The sequence below is a fragment of the Nomascus leucogenys genome, chromosome 19 (genome assembly GCF_006542625.1).
Source record: "Nomascus leucogenys isolate Asia chromosome 19, Asia_NLE_v1, whole genome shotgun sequence".
Lineage (NCBI taxonomy): Eukaryota > Metazoa > Chordata > Mammalia > Primates > Hylobatidae > Nomascus > Nomascus leucogenys.
Genome location: NC_044399.1, coordinates 49,805,666 through 49,830,996, shown reverse-complemented (window position 1 = coordinate 49,830,996; position 25,331 = coordinate 49,805,666). Strand labels below are relative to the sequence as shown.

The 25,331-nt window shown below is 39.0% G+C and overlaps 1 protein-coding gene across 8 annotated transcripts in view; it reads right to left on the bottom strand.

The window, feature by feature from the left end:
• HEATR5B (HEAT repeat containing 5B) overlaps positions 1 to 25,331 on the bottom strand; it is a 105,571-nt gene that overhangs the window by 11,306 nt on the left and 68,934 nt on the right. For 7 of the 8 annotated variants that reach the window (XM_003262733.3, XM_030800700.1, XM_030800701.1 and 4 more), the window contains 7 exons: positions 20,691 to 20,870; positions 15,499 to 15,736; positions 13,971 to 14,225; positions 12,549 to 12,676; positions 10,455 to 10,599; positions 9,226 to 9,492; positions 7,502 to 7,729 (listed from right to left, as the gene is read on the bottom strand). In XM_003262733.3, the coding sequence (XP_003262781.1) occupies positions 7,502 to 7,729; positions 9,226 to 9,492; positions 10,455 to 10,599; positions 12,549 to 12,676; positions 13,971 to 14,225; positions 15,499 to 15,736; positions 20,691 to 20,870 (1,441 nt within the window). Of the gene's footprint in view, positions 1 to 7,501; positions 7,730 to 9,225; positions 9,493 to 10,454; positions 10,600 to 12,548; positions 12,677 to 13,970; positions 14,226 to 15,498; positions 15,737 to 20,690; positions 20,871 to 25,331 lie in introns of those variants that run through there. The other variant, XR_004027103.1, reaches the window with a different exon arrangement.

The window sequence follows — 25,331 nt, the reverse complement described above, 5'->3', positions numbered from 1 at the left end:
CTCACTGCAGCCTTGAACTCCTGGGCTCAAGCAACCCTCCCACCTCAGCCGCCCGAGGAGGTGGGACTACAGGCGTGCACCACCATGTCCGGCTGAATTTAAAATTTTTTTATAGAGACAGCGTCTTACCATATTGCCCAGGAAAGTCTCGAACTTCTGGCCTAAAGCAATGCTCCCACCTTGGCCTCCCAAAGTGCTGGGACTATAGGTTTAAACCAAGGTGTCCGGCCCCATTTTATTTTTAAATTGTGATTTTAAGAAGATGGGGCATCTAAATATGATTTTCTACTGAAGGGAATCAAGGCTTTTGGAGAAGGGACTGATTCTAGAACAGTGAGGGGGAAAATACTCAGTCTGCTACATCTTGGGGCTAGAAAGTATGTAAGTGCTCAAGAAATAATGGGGCCACACTGAAGTAACAGTAAGGGACCCACTGAATTAAAAAAAAATTATGGGCCGGGCGCGGTGGCTCATGCCTCTAAACAATCCCAGCACTTTGGGAGGCCGAGGTGGGATCACCTGAGGTCAGGAGTTCGAAGCCAGCCTGGCCAACATGGCAAAACCCCATCTCTACTAAAAATACAAAAACTAGCCGGGAACGGTGGCGGGCACCTGTAGTCCCAGCTACTTGGGAGGCTGAGGCGGGAGAACTGCTTGAACACAGGAGGTGGAGGTGGAAGTTGCGGTGAGCCAAAATCGCGCCATTGCACTCCAGCCGGGGCAACAGAGTGAGACTCTGTTTAAAAAAAAAAAAAAAAAGAAAGAAAGTGATGGGAACAGACAAATGAGAAAGTCTCAAAGTATTTCCCCATAGGTTACCTATTAATTATAAAATGGAAAAATGGCAACTTCATAGTGGGGAAACACGGCAGACAATTTCTTAACGAAGTTATTAAAGTTAAGATTCCCAATAATGGGACAAAGCAACATTACAAAGCAATATGTCTTAGTTATATGATGTACTAAGGCATAACATTACTTATGCAGTATTCCTGCCAAAATGCATACATTGAATCTAACCCGAGAGGAAAAAAAAAATTAGACAATTCTAAACTGAGAAACAGTCTACATAATAGACGGCCTGTATTCTTCAACAACATTGTTATGAAAGACAAAGGCTGAGGAATTGCCCCAGATTAAAGGAGACTAAGGCAATATAATGACTAAAAAAAAAGAAAAGGGCTCTATGACAGTTATTATTAGGACAAGTAGTGCCAAATTTGGTAATTCTTCTGTGGTTATGGAAGGGAATGTCCCTGTTCTTAGGATATCCATGAAGTATGTAGGAATAGAGTCATGATGACTTCATATCCTCAGATGGTTCAGCAAAATTAATAATAATATTAACAATAATGATATGTGGATTACAGAGAAAGTAATAAACCATGTGTGGCAAAATGTTGACAACTGGTGAATCTAGAAGGGTATGCTGGAGTTCCTTCTGTTATTCTTACAACGTTTTTTAAAGTTTGAAATTTATTTCAAAGCCAAAGGGTCTAAAAATGAAAAACAATGTTGCAGCAATCAAGAGTGATTCATTAGATCCAAGAAGATTTTTGTACATGTTTGTACATGTTCACATGCATACATATATTTTTTAAAGTGAAAGATGCCAGATTTTATAACAGGAAATAGGATTTCCATAATGGAAATACTCTATTATAAAACTTTGCTTGTTAAGCAAGGGATCTGCTTGCCTCGATATACAAATATACAAATATGCCTGTGGCTTTGATCCCTACTTCATAACTGACTGTGTCTCCTATGAATTCAGTTCCAGACAGAATATCTCAGGCAAGTTCATTCTATTATCAGACCTTTAAATTCACCTCATATGAATGAACTAGCTTGATAACATATCAAAACTTTCCCTTAATGAACAATTTCAAAAATATTGACTCTAGACCCCCTCAACAAAAATTAATTATTTTAAAACAAATTCTTATTTATTTTTTGAGACACAGTGTCGCTCTGTCGTCCAGGCTGGAGTGCAGTGGCGCGATCTCAGCTCACTTCAAGCTCCACCTCCCGGGTTCACGCCATGCTCCTGCCTCAGCCTCCCGAGTAGCTGGGACTACAGGTGCCTGCCACCATGCCTGGCTAATTTTTTGTATTTTTAATAGAGACGGGGTTTCACCGTGTTGGCCAGGATGGTGTTGATCTCCTGACCTCGTGATCTGCCCACCTCGGCCTCCCAAAGTACTGGGATTACATGCGTGAGCCACTGCGCCCAGCCACAAATTCTTAACTATTTCTTCTTTTTGTTATTCCTTGTGTGGTTTTTTTTTTTTTTTGTTTTGTTTTTTCTGAGATGGAGTCTTGCTCTGTCGCCCAGGCTGGGATGCAGTGGCATGATCTCAGCTCACTGCAACCTCTGCCTCCCAGGTTCAAGCGATTCTCCTGCCTCAGCCTCCTGAGTAGCTGGGATTACAGGCACATGCCACCACACCCTGCTAAATTTTGTTATTTTTAGTAGAGACAGGGTTTCACCATATTGGCCAGGCTGGTCTTGAACTCCTGACCTCGTGATCTGCCCATTTTGGCCTCCTTTGGGATTACAGGTGTGAGCTACCATGGCCAGCCCTTGTTATTCTTATCTATACACACATATGCATATATAAATATGGCTTTTAATGTTTCTTCAGTTTGTTAAAATCTACCTTAAGAAACAAAATACCAGCTCTTGATAAAGCTAAAATAATTTTAATAACATTAATAAAACTAAAGTTATCCCTTATAATTTTTTAGAAGTCACATATTCACTTAAATGTATTCATTGTTTAAAACAGAAAAAGAGTATAGGAGAGAAAGTAAAACTTGTAACTCTACCACCCAGTAATAGTTTAAATTAAATTACTATGTTTTGGTTTAATTTCTTCGGGTCTGGGTTAATTTATATAGTTGGTTATAAACATGATACTTAATAGATATATTGGATATATTATCCAAATGAATATACTATCATGTACTTTATAATTCTTCCCATTGCCAGATATAGTTATCACACATTTTCATTGTTGTAAGATAGATATAATAGGTGATAAATAACCTTGAACATAATTTTTTGATCAGTAAGGCTAAAGAGTATGCTTCCATTTTTTGGAGACAGGGTCTTGCTTTTTTGCCCAGGCTGAAGTGCAGTGGTGTGATCTGGGCTCACTGCAGCCTCTGCCTCCTGGGCCCAAGTGATCCTCCCACCTCAGCCTTCTGAGTAGCAGGGACCACAGGCACACATCACTATGCTCAGCTAAATTATGGATTCTTTTTTTTTTTTTGAGAGGGAGTCTTGCTCTGTCGCCAGGCTGGAGTGCAGTGGCACGATCTCAGCTCATTACAACCTCCACCTCCCAGGTTCAAGCGATTCTTCTGCCTCAGCCTCCTGAGTGGCTGGGATTATAGGCGCCCGCTACCATGCCCAGCTAATTTTTTCTGTTTTTAGTAGAGAGGGATTTCATCATGTTGGCCAGGCCGGTCTTGAACTCATGACCTCGTGATTTGCCTGCCTTGGCCTCTCAAAGTGCTGGGATTACAGGTGCAAGCCAATGCGCTCGGCCCTGATTTTTTTTTATATATGCTTGGTAGCCATTTCTATTTTCTTTGATACAAATGTGTGTTCTTTTCTTTCTTTTTTTCTTTTGAAATGGAATCTTGCCCAAGCTTGAGGGCAGTGGCGCGATCTCAGCTCAATGCAACCTCTGCCTCCTGAGTTCAAGCAATCCTCCCACCTTGGCCTCCCAAGTAGCTGCAATTACAGGCGCCTGCCACCATGCCTGGCTAATTTTTGTATTTTTTGTTTGTTTGTTTGAGACAGAGTTTTGCTCTTGTTGCCCAGGTTGGAGTGCAATGGCATGATTTCGGCTCACCGCAACCTCTGCGTCCCTGGATTCAAGAGATTCTCCTGCCTCAGCCTCCCAAGTAGCTGGGATTACAGGCATGTACCACCACACCCAGCTAATTTTGTATTTTTAGTAGAGACAGCGTTTCTCCATGTTGGTCAGGCTGGTCTTGAACTCCTGACCTCAGGTGATCCACCCACCTCAGCCTCCCAAAGTGCTGGGATTACAGGCGTGAGCCACCGTGCCTGGCCTAATTTTTGTATTTTTAGTAGAAACAGGGTTTCACCATTGAGGCTGGTCTCGAACTCCTGACCTCAAGTGATCAACCCGCCTTGACCTCCTAAAGTGCTGGGATTCAGGCATAAGCCACTGCGTTTGGCCTCTTTCTTCTTTCACCTATTGGTTAGTAAGTGAATTTTTTCTAAGAACTCTTTGATCAACACAGACATAAATATTATTGTCAGTTTTTCAGCTGTCTTTTTTTCATCTACCATTTAATGTAAGGTGTTTTGATAGGTAGAAGTTAATTTTTTTGTTTGTTTGTTTGTTTGTTTTGAGATAGGGTCTCACTCTCTCACCCAGACCAGAGTGCAGTGGCACCATCATGGCTCACTGCAGGCTTGATTTCTCGAACTCAAGTGATCCTTCTGCCTCAGCCTCCCAAATAGCTGGGACCACATGTGTGTGCCACCATGCCCGCTAAATATTTATTTTTTATTTTGTAGAGACAGGGTCTCACTATATTGCCCAGAATGGTCACAAACTCCTCTGCTCAAGCGATCTACCTGTCTCAGCCTCCCAAAGGGCTGGGATTATAGGCGTCAGCCACCACACCCCATCTAATTTCTATATAGACCAAAACAGTAAAATTGTCCTCTGCGACATCTTTCCTTGACTTACAGTTAGTCCTCTGCCATTCTAACATAAAACATTCACCTATATTTTCTTTGTTTTCCTGTTTAAAACACTTTATGTTATTATTTTATCTGGTATTTGCTTTGATTAATGATATGAGAGCCTAAATGAAATGTATTTCTCAAACAGCTAACTGATAAATTCATTACGCTTCATATTGAAGCGTAATGAATGTGCTTTTATCATATATTATATTTTATCATATATTACATTCTCACGTGGATGAATGTCTGTTTCAAAGCAATCTGTTCTGTTCCACTGATTCTTGGGCCTACTCCGCAGTTTTAGATAATGTGGAAATGTTTTAATAGGTGAGATGACAAATCTTTCTTTACTATTCTTTGTTTTCAGTTATTTTATATTTTCTTTACAAAAGAAATAAACCTTGAAATAAAAAGTCAATCAGAAGAAAAACACAAAAATGTAAGCATTTCACCAAAAATTAAACATAGACATGAAAAATGTTAATGCTTACTAAGAAAATGAGCAATGCAAATTAAAACCGTAAGACAGTATATTTTACCAAACATAGCAAAATTAAAAAGTCTAACAATATCAAATACTGGTGAGAATGTGGGAAAATACAGATTATCATGCTCTGCTGGTGAGAGCATAAATTCATATAGCTATGTTGGAGGTCAATTTGGCAATGTCTGATGACATTGAAATGTACCATCGATTCTACTTCTAGGTGTACATCCTAGAAAATCTCTCACAGCACACATGCATGAGAAATTTGTAAGGATGTTAACTGCAGCAATCTTTGTAACTGGGATAAGTTAGAAACAACAAAAATATCATTGACAGGGAAATGAATAATAATTGATGAAAACATGACAAACTATATAGGAGATGAATGAACGAGAGTTTTATATATTCACATTAATAGATGTAAAAAAAAGTTATTGTTGAGTCACAGAAGGAGATGACATTATTTATGTAAATTTTAAAACAGAAATACTATATATTGCTAATAGTTATCTTACTCTCTATATAACACATATATAAATATATATTTAATATAACTGACACATACTCATATATAAAACATACTTATTTATATAGATAGATATTTCTAAGAAAAAACATAATATCAGACCGAGTGTGGTGGTCACACCCGTAATCCCAGCACTTTGGGAGGCCAGGCAGGAGGATCACAAGGTCAGGAGTTCAAGACCAGGCTGGCCAACATGGTGAAACCCCGTCTCTACTAAAAATACAAAAATTAGCTGGGCGTGGTGGTGCGTGCCTGTAATCCCAGCTACTCGGGAGGCTGAGGCAGGAGAACTGCTTGAACTGGGACCTGGGAGGCGGAGGTTATGGTGAGCCAAGATTGAGCCACTACACTCCAGCCTCGGCAACAGAGCGAGACTCTGTCTCAAAAAACAAAAACACCCGAGAAAACATAATATCAACATGTAGTTCCATCTGGGGGTACAATGGAGTAGTGACAGGTACTTCAATTTTCTCTCCTATTTTATTACTTTTATTGTAAAACAACAACTTGAAGAAAACATAAATATATTAACACATGTAATTCTGGAGAGAGGCTGGGCACGGTGGCTCATGCCTGTAATCCCAGCACTTTGTGAGGCTGAGGCAGGCAGATCACTTGAGGTCAGGAGTTCGAGATTAGCCTGGCCAACATGGTGAAACCCCATCTCTACCAAAAAATACACAAGTTAGCCAGGGGTGGTGACGCATGCCTGTAGTCTCAGCTACTTGGGAGGCTGAGGCATGAGAATCACTTGCATCTGGGAGGTGAAGGTTGCAGTGAGCGAGATCGTGCCACTGAACTCCAGACTGGGCGATACAGTGAGACCCTGTCTCAAAAAAAAAAAAAAATTCTGAAGAGAGATATATATGCATATATTTAAAACCTCCCGGCCGGGTGCGGTAGCTCACATCTGTAATCCCAGCAACTTTGGGAGGCCAAGGCGGGCAGATCATGAGATCAGGAGTTTGAGACCAGCCTGACCAACATGGTGAAACCACGTTTTTATTAAAAATACAAAAATTAACCGGGTGTGTTGGTGGGCATCTGTAATGCCAGCTACTCGGGAAGCTGAGGCAGGAGAATCACTTGAACCCGGGAGGCGGAGGTTGCAGTGAGCTGAGATCACGCCAGTGCACTACAGCCTGGGTGACAAAGCGAGACTTTGTCTCAAAAAAAACAAAACAAACAAACAAAAACCCCAAAAAACAAAAAACCTCCCAGTATATTTATATATATATATATATTTTTTTTTTTGAGACAGAGTTTCAAAAAACTCTGTTTTTTGCCCAGCCTGGAGTGCAGTGGTGTGATCTTGGCTCACTGCAACCTCCATCTCCCGGGTTCAAGCGATTCTCCTGCCTCAGCCTCCCAAGTAGCTGCGATTACAGGCACATGCCACCATGCCCAGCTAATTCTGTATTTTTAGTACAGACGGGGTTTCACCGTGTTAATCAGGCTGGTCTCAAACTCCTGACCTCAGGTATCTGCCCACCTCGGCCTCCCAAAATGCTGGGATTACAGGCGTGGGCCACCGTGCCTGGCCCCAACATGTTTATAAGTATTAACACAAGGGCATTTAGAGTCAACAATCCAGAAAAGAGTATTAAAGTTCACATCTGAAAGATGTGACTAACATACCTCTCTGAGTTGATTCATTGTTATACAGCAGTTTTCTGATAAGCTTATTCAACTAATTCATTACTTAGGGAACACATATCCTAACTGACTAAAACGTTTAAAACTGATAGGTTACCTGGTTGAGAATATTCCAGGATGCATGCAAGCGTGCTACGAATCAGAGCTGTCCATTGTTTTTGAACGCCAGCCTCAGTTTTGGCCATTGAAAGTGTCACAATACTTTTAATCCCTTGAAGAGCTGCACTGACTGGTGGAGGAACCTGATTATCTGCAGACTTTATTGCTGTGTCTTTCAATATTCTTGCAATTAAGAACAGAATTGTGGGCAGGATTGTCATACATCCTGAAAGAAAAACAAATCAGATTACCTCATAACTATTCAGTTCCCATATTATAGTTGTTTCCATTGCTTGTATTTTTTGCATTTGATTGTGGTTTAATATTGTTTTTTTCCTTGTTTTTATACAAAATTTACTGTATTACTACTACTATAATTCAATGTTTGAAAAAGAAAATAAGAAAGTGTCATATTATTTCAAAGACAGAATTGGTATTTTCTTTCTTTTTCCAGCTAGCCTTGTTTTATTACTTCTAATACTTCACCTATTTAATATTTCATGCCCTGTGTAATGAAAATGAAAAAGGAAGACAGAAAAACAAGAAAAAAACACACCAGATACTGTGAGAAGCATCTGAGTAACTTGATGAGTTTTATAGCAATTGTAAGACATGTAATCAATCCTCGGTGTACTAAAGTCAACCTAATCAGGCCAGGAAAGTAAAAGGACTATTGGGACAAGGAAAGAAGAAATGAAATAATCCTAGAATTTGTAACTGAAAATTCTAGGTCATGAAAATTCAACCTCCCACAAAAGGAAAAAATCCCTTCACCACTCTGACCTGCAGCCATTGTAGCCTCTGCTTGCAAAACTCCAAAGATGGAGAATTCATTATTTTCACATATGCAGGGTAACTCTAAGAGGTAGAAAGGTCTTCTGTGTTTTGAGCTGAAATTTATCTCTTTATCTGATACCATTTTTACCTTCCAGATCAGGAATGTCTAATCTTTTGGCTTCCCTGAGCCTCACTGGAAGAAGAATTGTCTTGGGCCACACATAAAATACACTAACAACAGCTGATGAGCTTAAAAAAAAAAAAAAGTCTCCTCTGACATTCTTCAGTTTTTCAGTTTTTCTTTTTCTTTCTTTTTTTTTTTTTGAGAGTCTTGCTCTGTTGCTGAGGCTGCAGTGCAATGGCACGATCTCGGCTCACTGCAGCCTCTGCCTCCTGGGTTCCAGCAATTCTCCTGCCTCAGTTTCCTGAGTAGCTGGGATTACAGGCATGTGCCACCACGCCCAGCTAGTATTTTTGCATTTTTAGTAGAGATGGCGTTTCACCATGTTGGTCAGGCTGGTCACGAACTCCTGAGTTCAGGTGATCCACCTGCCTTCAGCCTCCCAAAGTCCTGGGATTATAGGCGTGAGCCACCGCACCTGGCCTTGAGTTTTTCAGTGTTACTCAAGAATGGCAACCAGACTGGAAAATAGAGTTTAGTTATTCCACTTTATGTCTATCTGCTGACGCTGTCTTTCCTCAACCTGTAGTTCCATGTCTTATTTGAAACACATCTGAAAAGAGCACCTTAGGTTTTTGACTTTTTGAATCTTTAATCTTCATAGGCTCCTAAAGGTAGACAAAACCTTAAAAAAAAGACCAGCTTCTTATTTTTCACTTGAGATTTAAGAGGAAACTGAGTTATAACAGTGCTTAAAATCAAAGGCAAGCTCATCTTTGTCTACTGTAATATAATGCATTTCCAAATACTGATCAATACCATACCAGCAGGTGAACAAAGGGATGGTAAATCAGAGAGTATGGTAACTGTGGCTGCCACCAAACGAGCACTTTCTTCTGACAGTCGAGTTTTAGTGGCTATGTGACTTGGAGAGTCTGACACCTTGGTACTGAGATGTGGCATATGCCGTACTAAAATGAACATCAGCAGCTCCATAGTTGCAAACACAAGAGATTTTCCAGGAATGAGACCACCGCTGTCACCTCCTTCTCCCAATACAGTACAGGCCTCTTTTTCCATATCATCTTCATCTAAGGTAAAAGATAATTTGGTGAAATTTCCAGCCAAAAAAAAGTATGTAAAACAACACAAGTATATTTAGGAAATTCCTTCAAAAGATTTTACAAGCAAATGTCAAATAATGTCACGTGTCTTTCTCTGTATAATTCTCTGCCTTCCTAGAATTCTGTGCATTGATCTGTCCTTAAAGGTAACAGACAGTTCATTTTTCACTTGGAAAATCTTTATCAGGTATTTTTATTGAGTATATATTTTGTAATAGGAGTAACACATATGTTAGGTTGAACCAGATGAAATTGACAAAAGGTGAAAAATAGTCAACTCAGCAATTTCATTCGGTCCTTTCTAATGAAAATAAAATCAATTTCAAATCTTCTAAATGTATATGATTAATTTTTTTTTAATTAATAACTTCTGGCCAGGTGCCGTGGCTCAAACATGTAATCTCAGCACTTTGGGATGCTGAGATGGATGGATCACTTGTGCTCAGGGGTTTGAGACCAGCCTAACATGGCAAAACCCTGTCTCCACCAAAAATACAAAAAATTAGCTGGGCATTGTGGAGTGTGTCTGTAAAGCCAGGTACTCTGGAAGCTGAGGTGGGAAGATCACCTGATCCTGGGAGTTTGAGGCTGCAGTAAGCCGAGATTGCACCACTGCACTCCAGCCTGGGCTCTTGAAAGTAAGACTGTCCCGCCCGCAAAAAAAAAAAAAAAAACATTAGCTGGGCTTGGTGGAGTATGCCTATAATCTCAGCTACTCAGAAGGCTAAGGCAGGAGGATCTTGAGCCCAGGAGTTAGAGACTACACTGAACTATAATCACATCATTGCACTCCAGCTTGGGTGACAGAATGAGACCCTGTCTCTAAAAAATAAAGTAAGAACTACAGAAATATGTCCTGGCATTAATATTTTAAAAATTAGAGTATAAAATAAGATTTACTTCAAGTTAGTGTAATTTCTAGTGCTTACTTAGAGTGTTTCTTTTTTCTTGCAAATAATCCTGAGCAGCTCTTACTATCTGTTGTACAACTCCAGTAACCAACAACTGGACAGATGATGGATTCCAGGTCAATAGGAGGCGGTGCAAAACACTCAGCAACTCAACACCTATCAGCTAATACAAATAAATACAAATACAGTTAATTAATTTCAATCTCAAAGGATAAATTTATATTGTTAAAATCTGAGAAAATACCTATGTAAAAAAAGAAATCAGGTAGCTAAAATTAAAATATAGGACTACGTAACAAATAAGAACATTGTAAAAATCTTGAGAAATGGTCACATTTTACCCCGATGTATTTTCAAGCAACAAACAATTTATTATTTACATATTTAAATGCGCTTTATATTCAAAGATGATCATTCTGCTATTGGAAGGAAATAATTGAGCTAAACAGTATTGTAGAGTCCAATGCTGCTAAAATTTATAATTTCTAACCTGAGCTGAATATCCAAGAATTTCTACCACCTCTGCCTACCACAGATTATAGAAATCTCTGGTGAGTTCCTCTTCTATTCACTTTGGCAACTACTACAAACTTTCATCACCCACTTTAAGCTTCTTATTCACAATCTTCCACACCAAATCCATCCAATGAACCTAACTGAAATTTCAAAGAGGGGGAAAAGACTTAATTGCAACCAAAGCCACCTTTACCTCTTTCCTTAAGATCATGTGTTCAGCCTCTTATGTGAGGCTTAATCTGAGGTTAGTCTTTCCTTATGTGCTCCTATCCTATCCTATTTGACTTCCTAGGGATTCTTCAAGGACTCTGATCATATCTCATATGTTTTCAACTTCTCTCTCTAGTTAGGCTACTCTTCTCAGTATAACGACAATGCTCAAGTCTTTCTTACCTCATGCCCCCCTTGCACTATTCCCAAAGCCTCCAGATCCTTTTATCTACCCCATGTCCTCCTCTATGTATCTTGCTCCTTCCTTTCCCAGCCTAGATGTTTCCACTTCCTTTACTCTCTTATTCACGCCTCGATCTTCTACTATCTGGCTACTAGTCACCTCAAACAATCCTCTGCAAGAGGTCAGCAATAGCCTCCCCTGGACTCATTTCTGTGCTTATTTACTCGATTCTTTCTTTTGAGACTCTGTCTACCCTTCTTGAAACTCCTCCCTTGTCTTTGATAACTCTGTTCTCTTTTGGTTCTCCTCCAACTTCTCTAGTAGTTTCCACTGTTGATTTATTTCCTTCTTCTCAATTTTTAAATGCTATTTATCCTCAAGCTTCCAATCTTGGTCCTCTTTCTTCTTCCTTTATTCAGCCTTCCTACGCTAGTGTTCTCATTTCTCTGGAATTATGAAAAAAGCCTCAGAACTGGCCTCCCTGTCTCCCTTCCCATCTCTTACAAACCAACCTACCTCTACGGGTTGACAGAATGATCCTTCTGAAATATAAAGTTAGTTACATCATTCCTCTACTTGAACATTTTTAATGATTCCCTACCACTTTCAGGATAGGGTTCAAACTCTTTAACATGTCATCAAGAAATCTTCATTATTTGGTCTTCACCTTGTTGTCCAGCCTCATCTAACAACCTCATGTTCCATTCATATCAGCCACAGTAAATGGCTATGCCCTTGAACTTGCCGTGTTCTCTCATGCCTCCTAGTGCTTGTATTTGCTATTCTTTCTGAGAGGAAAACCCACCCCGCTTGTGTTGCCTCACTAATTTCTCTTGAAGATTTGATTCAACCATTGCCTACTCTGAGAAACCATCCTTTGCTTTCCTATCACAACATTGGGCTCCTCCTCTCTATTCTAATTGCAGCTTTACATGCACTAAAATAGCACTTACCACACTGTACTTATCTCTTAATTCAGGCACAGTGAAACTGCTTTCAGTATCTATAACCTCAAACCATGTTTGGGGCAGACCAGGCACAGAATAAAAGTAACTGAGTGAATAAATACAGGGAGTCAGTGTACTCATATCATGTTAAAATAGGATCCAATACAGAAAAAAAATCCATCCTTTCTTCCATTGTAAAGCAATACTCAAAAAAAAAAAAACCACACAAGTATCTATCACAGCAATACACTGTACCTGATCTTCTGCAATATGGACTCGAGCATAAGGGGAGTCTAGCAAGGTATGTAAGGCCTGCAGGCATGCTGTAACGTGTTCAATGGGCTCCTCAGGTCTAGGGGAACAAAGAAACTGTATACTCACACCTGAAATGCACAAAATAAAAACATGTTTTTTCACTTATAAAACACTTTATGTTGTTTGATCCCATATTTCTTCTCTATTTATGTTTTTACAGATTACCTTAACGTGTATTTATTAATACCTTAAAGGAGAGTTCAAAATGGTTTCCAAGTTAAGCAGCCAAACTCAGCATAAGGTTGTAGTTTTGCAATTAGGTTAATATTCAAATTAGCTATGTGTGAAAGAAGGAATTCCCATGCCATTAGGTTGATTATGAAGATATTAAGTTTTTATTTCTAAGACTTTTAAAATAATACGTTAAGAAAATAAATTTACAAACATTATAAAATTGCTTTTCATTAAACGGTAGCCAAATAATTTTTCATGCATACAAAGTTTTTAAATGGCAAGTTACAGAGACACAATGGGTATCACAGAAAACAACTGCTTTTAATTTACATAAGGGTAAAGTCATTGTTTTGGAAGTTTTTCATATTTTCACTTACCACATCTACTGATGAATCCCATAATTACACCTTATTGTGTTCCTTTTCACTCCCAGAAAACATAAGATCACTAAAAGCTTCATTACAATGTATAAATTCTTAAATGTTAAAAAAGCATCTATAGCTGGGTGCAGTGGCTCACACCTATAATCTGAGCACTTTGGGAAGCCCAGGTGGGTGGATCACCTGAGGTCAGGAGTTCAAGACCAGCCTGACCAACATGGAGAAACTCCACCTCTACTAAAAATACAAAATTACCCGGGTGTGGTGGCGCATGCCCATAATCCCAGCTACTTGGGAGGCTGAGGCAGGAGAATCGCTTGAACCCAGGAGGCGGAGGTTGTGGTGCGCCGAGATCGTGCCACTGCACTCCAGCCTGGGCAACAAGAGTGAAACTCTGTCTCAAACAAAAAACAAAAAACAAGAAACAAAAAAGCATTTATAAAGCAATTTTACATTAGGATTCACTGAAATCTGCTTAAACATTTTTTTCTTAATGGGATAATTGGTTAAGTGCCAAGTAAAAAGAAAACCTATTGTTGAATATAAAACGTATTAAGTTTTTTTACTGAAAATTATTCGATATTGCTCTGTGAATGAGCATGACAGTTAAGTAGTTTCAGTAGTTTTTAATAATTTAATTTCTAGGTTAAAAATTCAATTAACAATTTATAAGGTGAGGTGAAAAATCCTTTCACTTTTCCTTCTCTGAACTGTGCTATACTGTACAAAATCTTTCCATAGCTTTAAAATGAAAGACACGAATTTTCAGAAGTGATAATCTTGAAATACGTTAATATAACAGACCTACCTAAAATCAGATGCATTCTGTCTTTATTAATTTCTGGCAAAGATTTAGCACTACCCACTGCTCCTGATGCCTGGTTTAAATTGACAGATGTAGAACGCTTTTGTAAACCAGATATTGCTGCTGCTTCTGTAGACTCTGAACACGTAAATCCTATGCTATTTAACCAAAGTGCCACCGCATGGAGAATTGGGGCCCAGGAATTCCGATAGTGAAGTCTAGCTGTATCAATAGTTTCAGGGGTATAAAATGCTCCACCTGTAAAGCAATCAAATCAATGAAAAACATTACTTTTTTTTTTTTTTTCAGATGAAGTCTCGCTCTGTCACCTAGGCTGGAGTGCAATGGTGCGATCTTGGCTCACTGCAACCTCCTCCTGCTGGGTTCAAGCAATTCTCCTGCCTCAGCCTCCTCAGAAGCTGGGACTACAGGCCTGTGCCATAACACCCAGCTAATTTTTTGTATTTTTAGTAGCGATGGGGTTTCACCATGCTGGCCAGGCTGGTCTCCAACTCTCGATCCACCCGCCTCAGCCTCCCAAAGTGCTGGGATTACAGGCGTGTGCCACCGCGCCCGGCCAAAACATTACTATTATACATGTTCGCTCATTTGTGAACCACTAACAAAAATACCTGTTACATACAAAAGAGAAATCTAGCCAAAGGGCTTCTCCTCTTTATAAAGCCACCAAAAGTAACCCCTTTTCTGTAGCTGATGAACTGGAATAACTTTCTCTTCCTCACTGATGCTAGTTTTCCAGCCTTTCCTCTGCTACTGCTGTCACTAAGTATTCTTACCCTGTTGTCACAGAATTTACCTCTTCATTGTTGCCAGTGGCTCCTAAAACCCTATCATCTTATCTTTCTATCATAACCAGGGAACTCTGTTTCTTTCTTCTTCTGCTATTCCTCTCCACCTCCTGTTGTTTCCACTACTAACACTGAGGACTTCCTCATCACTCCTTGCCGTTATGATGGATTAAGGAAGGAAAAAAGAGGGCAGGGGGAACTCCATTATTCTTATCGTTAATATATAGGAAGGAGAATGGGTCCTTCGAGTCGGAACTAATAACACACTTTCTAAACAGAAAAAAATGTTGATGATTTCTATACTGATTTTGATAAGAAAACTAAAGTACAATTTGCAAAGCACTTTAGGAACATAATTTATTGGCACACTAGGAATCTGAAATAGAATATGAAAATACACACATTGAACAGTACAGCAATATACATCTATGGTTATGCATCATGATTTGTTATCCATAGCTATTTAGAATACCCTAGCTCATACAGCTATTATTTTAACAGTGGTTGCTAATATGTTTGCTTCAGCCAACAAAAAAGCTCTATGCTATATCTTCTATCTACATATTCAATATAGAGTACACACTCTGAGACAACATCAAACTTAAGCCACAGAAATTTAAACTGTTACTATGGTAACTGTTGTTGCTAGTCTATACCATCTCTATTTTGTTTAACTACTACTTTGAACTCCATAAAAGTAAAACTCAGGATGTAATACTCACCATCTGGAGGAAGCTGACTAGAAAATTCCGCTGGTAAAGTCAAGAGTGCATAATCTTTTAATGCTGCTAACCACAGGCGACTGAGTGTTGGTAGTTCAGGTTGTACCAGTGTTATTAAACTATCTGGTGGCAGTTCATCGATGGTACCATAGTCGTCATCATCATCGTCAGTATTTTTAATTGCTCTTTTTGGTTTTGACTCTGCTTCCTTTTTAATATTCATAGCAACCACATATACCTAATGTATTTAAGAGGACAAAATAGTTAAGGCATAAGATTAAAAAAAGATATTTTAAGTTGTTATAAAAATACAGTTAAATCTTCAAAGATAACTGGGTATAGATATTAGAAAGTATACACTTTGGCCGGGTGCGGTGGCTCACGCCTATAATCCCAGGACTTTGGGAGGCGGAGGTGGGCAGATCGCGAGGTCAAGAGATCGAGACCGTCCTGGCCAACACAGTGAAACCCTGTCTCTACGAAAAATACAAAAATTAGCCGGGCGTGGTGGCGGGCGCCTGTAGTCCTAGCTACTCCAGAGGCTGAGGCAGGGGAATCGCTTGAACCAGGGAGGCGGAGGTTGCAGTGAGCCGAGATCGCGCCACTGCACTCCAGCCTGGTGACAAAATGAGACTCCATTTCAAAACAAAAAGAAAGTATATACTTTGATCGGGTGCAGTGGCTCATGCCTATAATCCCAGCACTTGGAGAGGCTGAGAATCACTTGAAGCCAGAAGTTAAGACCAGCCTGGGTAATACAGCAAGACCCCATCTCTACAAAAAATAACAAAAATACTAGCCAGGCATGGTGGCACGTGCCTGTAGTCCCAGCTACTTGGGAGGCTGAGGCAGAAGGATCGCTTGAGCCCAGGAGTTCAAGGTTCCAGTGAGCTATGATCGTGCCACTGCATTCCAGCTTGGGCACCAGATTTGACATCCTGTCTCAAAAAAAGAAAAAAAAAGTATATACAACTCCATGATTTCCTGATAAACACAAAAGAATAATTCCATTTGCTTTGGAGACATTTTTCTAAAAAAATTGATCTGACTTCTGACTACTCCTCTGATGGCATGTTCCTTGAGTAGGCTTCTCAGAGTTACTTCTGGCTTCCCTCATTCTACTTTACAAAGCACCCCCCACCCCACTTTTTTTTTGCCACAGGGTACAACTCTGTTTCTGCCTCCACCTTCCTAGACTTATTAGACAACCAGCCATTCAAAGTAAGCAGCTGAGAGGCAAAAAGAGACATCAGAAAGGATTTCCATAAATATCCTTCTAAACTCCTTCTTACACAGACCTTAAATGATATTTTGCAATCTAGCATTTACAACAGATAGCCTGGCTAATATAATCTGCTAGTCACACACATCTATATCCTTTCTCTCTAGTTTGTGAGCCAAAAAGACATAAAAGCAACTTTCCTAAAATATAATTTCAAAGATTCTTCTTTGTTGAATCATATTTATTTTCCTTTGTTTTTGTAATACATTTAGGCTTTGGCTACTGGCACATACAAAACTGAATAATGTATTAATGAGAAAACAAAAAACAAAGGAATGACAGCAAGCAAGAAAAGAATTACGCTAGATAAAAATCTTGAGAAAACTGTCTTCCCTCCACAGTGTTACGTCCATTGTACCTAACGAGAAAGCCTAAGTACGGTATCTGTATAGGTACACTGCAAGCTTCTTGATGAGAAGCACTGTGTCTTACCCCTATTCCTACACCAAGCAGACTTACAGCACAGAGAAAATATACAGCAATTGACTAAATTCTAAAATAGGGACTTTGGATCTCAAGTTACGAATATATTATAGTCATATCTTCTAGTGATTACACACTTGTTTCCCCCCTAAATTTGTTATTACACTTTTTTTTTAGTTTTGAGATGGAGTCTCGATCTGTAACCCAGGCTGGAGTGCAGTGGTGCGATCGCAGCTTACTGCAATCTCCACCTCCCGGGTTCAAGTGATTCTCCTGTCTCAGGGTCCAGGGTAGCTGGGATTACAGGCACACACCAGCACACCTGACTAATTTTTGTATTTTCAGTAGAGACAGTGTTTCACCATGTTGGCCAGGCTGGTTTCAAACTCCTGACCTCAGGTGATCCATCTTTCTCAGCCTCCCTAAGTGCCTGGCCACTAACATTTTTAAGAAAATGTCACAATAAGCACTCTTAAGTATATCCAGCCATTCATTCATCAAATCCTTACTAGGTAGGCACCTCTTGCCTTGAATTTGTTATCGTTCTAGGACTGGAAGCAAAAAAAAAAAAAATAATAATACATAGTTTTTGCTTTCCATTGAATTCACAAGCTAATATTATAATAAGAGGGAAGTGAAAAGGTGCTTAAGAGAAGAAACTTTTAAAGATTTGGTTTTAATTATTTATCTTCTACAAAGATAATCTTTTTAATGCTGTATCTTCTAGTACACTCTACCCAGTGCGTAGACAGTGTCTGGTACCTAATGAACACTCGGCAGTTTATGCAATGAGTGAATGAATCTCAGGGAACATCACAGATAAACGAATCTTAGCCTTGGGAGTGTGAGAAAGTTTTTAAGGACAAAAGTTGACTGACTCATAGGCAAAGATGGAAAGGGAGCTTACAGGCAGAGGGAACAGCCAGAGCAAGAGCACAAAAATAGGAAACTGCATGGTAATCTAAGTAAAGTGCAAGTTTCTCATATAGACGGAGCACAGGTTATAAGCTGGAAGTAGCTGAAGTTTTTAGTCTGCAGGCAATGGGGAAGCAAGGGTGTCACTGTAAGACTTTAAGGTCTATGTATGTATTTTTCCTCGACTTATATTTTAATAATTATGCTATAAAAAGTTGGGAAACTAGTTAAAAATGACTCATAACCTCAATTTCTGGGTTTTCATATTCTATCTTTGTAAGTTATAATTTTGCTGTACAGAGATTCTGTATTTAGTTTTACTGATAAACATGTCATAGGGTTTTCCCATGTGAATATCAGTTTTCATAACCATTATTTTAATGACTCACAGTGGATGACCCATAATGTATCTACCAGTTTTCCTACAGTTGAAATTTTATATTTACTTCTAATTCTTTACTTAGCATTGGAATCTTAGAAAGATGAAATACAGCTTTCGAAGACAAAAGATATTCATTTCTTCACATCATAAGTAGTGTTGCAAGTAAACGTGTTTGTAAACTTACCTCTTTTCCATATTTTGGATATTTTTCACTAGAATACAGGCCCAGAAATGGAATTACTGGGTCAGTGTTTACAAATATTTTTATGACTCAGAATAGACATTGCCAAATGCTTTCTAAAAAGGTTCTATATTTTATATTGCTACCTGCAATATATGAGAATATATCTTTCAGACCTATTTTAAAATAAATTTTTAGGCTTATTTTTCCTATAGATATTACACAAAAAAGGAGGAAAATCAGAAGCATAAGCAAAATGAAGAAAATTAAAACTACATATAATCCTACTACTCAGATACAATGCTGTTAACAGTCTAGACAGTTATATAAACATGCTCACAGTTTTTTACGTAATAATGTGTGTGTGCATGTGTGTATAATTTCCACCTCAATTTTCTAGTCACTTAATATCATCATCTTTCAAGATCAAGAAATACATTTAGGTTATTTCCACTTTTTTGTGAATAGTAACACCATAACAAATACCCTTGTAGCAGAACCCTTGTGCACATCCTTAAATATTCCTGAGAATAATGTGCACAAATGTGCACAGTTTTTTAATTAATTAATTAACTTTTTTTTTTTGAGACAGAGTCTCGCTCTTGTTGCCCAGGCTGGAGTACAATGGCATGATCTCGGCTCACTGCAAACTCTGCCTCCCGGGTTCAAGCGATTCTCCTGCCTCAGCCTCCCAAGTAGCTGGGATTACAGGCATGCGCCACTATGCGAGGCTAATTTTATATTTTTAGCAGAGACAGGGTTTCACCATGTTGGCCAGGCTGGTCTCGAACTCCTGACCTCAGGTGATCCACCTGCCTCAGCCTCCCGAAGTGCTGGGATTACAGGCGTGAGCCACTGCACCTGGCCTATGTGCGCAGTTTTAGAGGACATACAGAGGAAGGTGCTGAAGATACAAAGAGGAAGAGTAGACAGCACTGAGCTTCACACAGTCTCCTCCTCACTCTCATGCCTAACCGATACCTCCTCCTATCCTCCATGTTTCAATGTAAACATCACTTTCTCCAAAAAGGCTACTTCTGAGCCTCCAGTCTATTGTTAAGTGCCTCTGCTATGTGTTTCAAAACACTTTGTATTTCTCCTATGATAATGCTCCTTACCCTTTGGTTCATCTACTTGTTTACCAGTTTGTCTTGCTCAGCAAATGTAATATATCTCACCCCTGTATTCTCAATTGCTAACCTGACAGAGCTGAAGCTAAATAACACTTTGTTGAATGAATCAGAGGGTGAGAAGTAAGGGAATGAGAAAAGTTTAGTCTTAGATTAGCGGAAAAGCTTAAAATAATTATAACTCCAATAGTCTTCCCTTAAACGTGGTTTCCCTTTCTGTGGTTTCAGTTACCTGTTGCTGAATACCACGAAAATAGGGAAGTGAGATACTGAGCTGGTAAAGGAAGGAATTAGTTACTTCAATACTAGAGGGCAGATGATAAGAATTCAACAGTAACTGGCAGAAGGAATTTAGAAAAATGAATTTAAAACAATGTAATTAGATATTTTTTAAAGTGACTGTGAAAATGAAAAAGGTAAAACTAGCTATTAAAAAACAAAACAAGCTGGGCACTGTGGTTCGTGCCTGGGACTGCAGAAGGCTGTGGCAGGAGGACTGTTTGGGCCCAGGAGTTCAAGTCCAGGCTGGGCAACAAAGCAAGACCCTACCTTTAAAAAACACAAACAAAACTCCTATGGCCTCAATATCAAGGTGGCAAGTCTCCTGAAATTTAATCAAATAAAAGATTTTTGGCATAGAATATTTTCTATTATTTATATTTTTTAGTTTTTCCTACCTAATTTCCTCATATTATGTAGGAGAGCCCTTCCTCAATATAGAGGTTTTCAGTAAACTGATGAACATATTTTCAAAAAGTATTCCATATCAAGGGTTAGTTTTTAAAAAACAAAATTTTTTTTTACCAACAAGAGTAGAGGAACATTTTCTCATGGATGAAGAAATGGGTCAAAAACAATAGGTTGTGGTTTAGTCATTACCTCTGCCCAAGCTTTGAGAACAGCCAGTTTTTCCATGGTTGTGGCACTCTCTCGGTACAGCTGGCTGGAAGATCCTTTTCCAGCCTGAACTTTGTCCAGAGAAGAAACAAGAAGATTGTGTACTCGACGGAGATCATTGAGATCACTGACAACTCCACTTCCAATCCATGTACTACATACCTAAACAAAGAGAATTCAAAAAGTTTTGTGTAAAAAAAATTAACACTGTATAAGAAAATGGAATAAATGACTTTTTTCCTAGAAGATAAAACACAAAACCAAAGAACAGAACAAAATAAACTACCCAATGCTATGCTTTGATGATATTATTATTATTATTATTATTATTATTATTATTATTATTTTGAGACAGAGTTTTGCTCTGTCACCCAGGCTAGAGTGGAATGGCGTGATCTCGGCTCACTGCAAGCTCCGCCTCCTGGGTTCAAGCAATTCTCCTGCCTCAGCCTCCCGAGCAGCTGGGATTACAGACATGCGCCACCATGCCCACGCCCAGCTAATTTTTGTATTTTTAGTAGAGACGGGGTTTCACTGTGTTAGCCAGGATGGTCTTAATCTCCTGACCTCGTGATCTGCCTGCCTCAGCCTCTCAAAGTGCTGGTATTACAGGCGTGAGCCACCGCGTCCGGCCAATATTATTTTTTATATCAATGGTAAGCACGGAGTTTATTGTACTCCTATGTAGAAAACAAAATAGTATTTACTTAACATGCTTCCACTGTGTACTTTAACAAAAATGTTAACAGAAATAATTTTCCACGCAAAGCAGTTCAGTCTTGAATAATTCTTCAATTCAACAAAATTTCTGCTTACCACAGGAAAAGGGTTATGCTTGCTGCTATAAAGGTGACTAAAAAAAAAAAAAAAAGAGGCTGGGCACAGTGGCTTACGCCTGTAATCCTAGCACTTTGGGAGGCCAAGGCAGGCGGATCACGAGGTCAGGAGATTGAGACCATCCTGGCCAACATGGTGAAACCCCGTCTCTATTAAAAATACAAAAATTAGCTGGCGTGGGCATGGTGGCGCGTGTCTGTAATCCCAGCTGCTCGGGAGGCTGAGGCAGGAGAATCGCTAGAACCAGGGAGCCAGAGGTTGCGGTGAGCCAAGATTGCGCCACTGCACTCCAGCTTGGCAACAGAGCGAGACTTCGTCTCAAAAGAAAGAAAAAAAAAAAAAAGGAATAGGAAAAAAAATCTAGTCCCTACCCTCAAGTAAGAAAACACAGATTGAATGAACACATGGGAATGTTTTATGACTATAATACGGGACACTTAAAAACAGACAAGGGAGAGATTAATTCTAGCATGAGAAATGAGAATGTTTAGGTGTCAAGGAAGTTTGTGTATACAGACATAGGAGAGTTACATGAGGAAGAGATGTGATTAGGAAAGTTAATTGGGATTAGATTAAGGTAAAATTTACATTCCACGGAAAATGAATTCAGACTTCATTCTGTAAGCAATTGTGAGTTTCCATGGCCTCTGGACAGGGGGATCACATTATTAGAATTGTGCTTTAGGAAAACTGTTCCAGTACTTATGTACAAGAAAAAATATATATAGACAGTAAGTAATATGTTAAGTGTCTTTTACAATACCATAGAACAGAGATGATACGGATCAAACTGGGAATGGAATAAAAAAGGAGAGGCATCTGAGACAGACTTGTAGTTAGAAATCCCAGGATATGGAAACCAATTAGCTATTTTAGGGGGTGGGTGAAGGGAGATACAAAAAGAGGAAGGAATCAAAAATTTCCAAATGCTGATTGTTGAAGTTTCTGACTTGAATGGAAGGAAGGTGATACTACTGCTTTACGGGTATAATAGGGCAACAAAGGAAACTAAGTGGAGATGAGAAGTGAGAGAGCGTGATTTTAATTTTGAACATATTTACATGCTGAGTTCAAAGTGCCACTAAGAGACCTCTGGAAAGATATTCAGCAGGCAATTAAAAACTTGGGTCTGGATTTCAGGAGCAAGTTCAAGGGTAATTACATAACCCTAGAAATCCCCACACAAAGGTGATAACTAAAGTATTATTACATTTTTTTCAAGGACAGGTTTAAAAAAAAAAATAAAGCCTTAAAGCCAGACTAGATGGAATATAGTTACAATTAAGGCACAAGTAGAATAAGAATAAAGAAAGAAATTGAAAAGAAAATACCAGAAAAACAAAAGAAAAACTAGGCAAGTGCAGTGACAATGGAGCCAAGGGAAGAGTTTCAAGAAGGAAGGGGTGGTCTCAGAGTGTCACCTTTATCAACAATAATTACATGTCCTTACTTTCTTTTTTTTTTTTTTGAGACAGAGTCTCACTCTGTCGCCCAGGTTGGAGTGCAGTTGCGTGATCTCAGCTCACTGCAACCTCCACCTCCCGGGTTCATGCCATTCTCCTGCCTCAGCCTCACGAGTAGCTGGGACTACAGGCACCTACCACCACGCCCTGCTAATTTTTGTGTTTTTAGTAGAGACGGGGTTTCACCATGTTAGCCAGGATGGTCTCGATCTCCTGACCTTGTGATCTGCCTGCCTCAGCCTCCCAAAGTCCTGAGATTACAGACGTGAGCCACCACACCCGGCCACATGTCCTTACTTTCTTATCTGAAATCCTTGGACCAAGACTTTTTTCAGAGTTCACAACTTTTGGGTAAAAGGTAATAAGGTACCTGAACCTCATTAAGGAATACACCTAGCAAGATGTGTGGCAGCACCCCATAATTAACACACAGATGTACCTGCAACAAAATGTATTGCAAATCACAATAAGAAAGATTAACCAATGCTACATTCTCACTTAGCTTCACATCAGAGCCAAGTGAGTACAAGTCAGCTAAGGTTTTGCTGACAAATAAATGATAAAAAAAGCTTTTGGTTTTCACAGCATTTGGATTTCAAATCATGGCTAATGGACTTGAGTTCCTATATTGAAAATGTTTTAAAAGTGGAGAATAAGTATTTATGTCAAATTTTATTCTCAAAGATTCAAAACTAATTTTAATAAAATTAATAAGGACATTTTTAACTGATTGTTACCAATTAAAGACATGCTGATGGCAAAATTTAAAATGCCAGTCAAAACTGCTGAAAAATAATTAAATTTAAAGTGAAAAGAAATTAAATATGAATATGAAAAGAAAGAGCTGTTACTCCCAAGGAAACTAAAGAAAATATGGGAAAGATTTGATAAATATTTCTGTGAAATTTGGTAGAAATATAACTAAAAAATTGGGGAAAATGATAAAGATTAGGAATTTGGCACTAAGCTTTCTTTGTAAAAACCTAAGTACTTTCTTCACATTAAAGAATCAGAAACTAGGCCAGGCACGGTGGCTCATGCCTGTAATCCCAGCACTTTGGGAGGCCGAGGTGGGTGGATCACCTGAGGCCATGAGCTCGAGACCAGCCTGGCCAACATGATGCAACCCCGTCTCTACTAAAAATACAAAAAATTAGCTGGGCATGGTGGTGTACACCTGTAATCCCAGCTACTCAGGAGGCTGAGGCAGGAGAATCGCTTGAACCTGGGAGGTGCAGGATGCGGTGAGCCAAGATCATGCCACTGTACTCCAGCCTGGGCAACAAGAGCAAAATTCCGTCTCAAAAAAAAAAAAAAAAAAAAAAAAAAAGAATCTGAAACTAGAATCACAGATAATGCATTATGGATTTTGTTTATGAAGAATGACAAAGTAGCACTGAATTAGTAAAATAATATTCAGAGAAAAGACTTTGCCCTACATCAAAAGATTGGTGAATGAATGTACATTTGAAATTTTATGCTGAAATGAAATATTTAAGTATGCATTATGTTCATGATCTGACCCTACTTTAAATGATTTTTGATTGATCCACTGATTACTGTATCCAGCGGTGTGACATCTGAGGGTCCTTCCTATAATATCTAAGAGTTACTCTGATTTTAAAGTTTCTTAACATGGCATTTGTTCTAACAAACAGGCTGGGATACCATGTAAGCCAACTCCTTACTTTCCTTAAAGGAAAGAACTTGTAACTTACTGCTTTACCTGTTAGGAAACCAGGTTTCCTCCCAGCAACAGAAGGAAAGGAGGTCACAAATTTAAGGCTGCCACTAGAAAAAAAGAAACTTCTTACCAAAAAAAAATGCAGCTAGGGCCACAAAAGAAATAAGTTTAAGGCAAATTCAGTACTCGTATACAAGATAAAATTCTAATAGCCTTTGCTTTTCTAATGATCAGGAGCATTGTAGGAGATTTTGTCTGCTTAAATGCTGTGCTCTGAAACGTCATCATGATATACTTATTTACATATGGACAGTAATTTTTTGATATTTGTGTGGCAGCATCCCAAACCAAATTACCTAGTCGAAGGTTTGCATCACGATCCAGAGACCTATCTCTTATCAACAACGTTTCTTCTCTCTCTGGTCTCCTGTCCGTGGAAAGAGTTAATTTCTCTGCAGACTGCCATTAAGGCAGCAGGCTTCAGAGATATCAATTTCAAAAATGGAAGGAAGGGGCAAACTCACATTCAGCTACAGAGAGGATAAACTCAGAATTTTAAACCTATTATTGCTGAATCTTCTCTGCATAGAGGCCACATGAAGCTTGGCCATGGATTCTAAGCAAAAATGATGGACCACA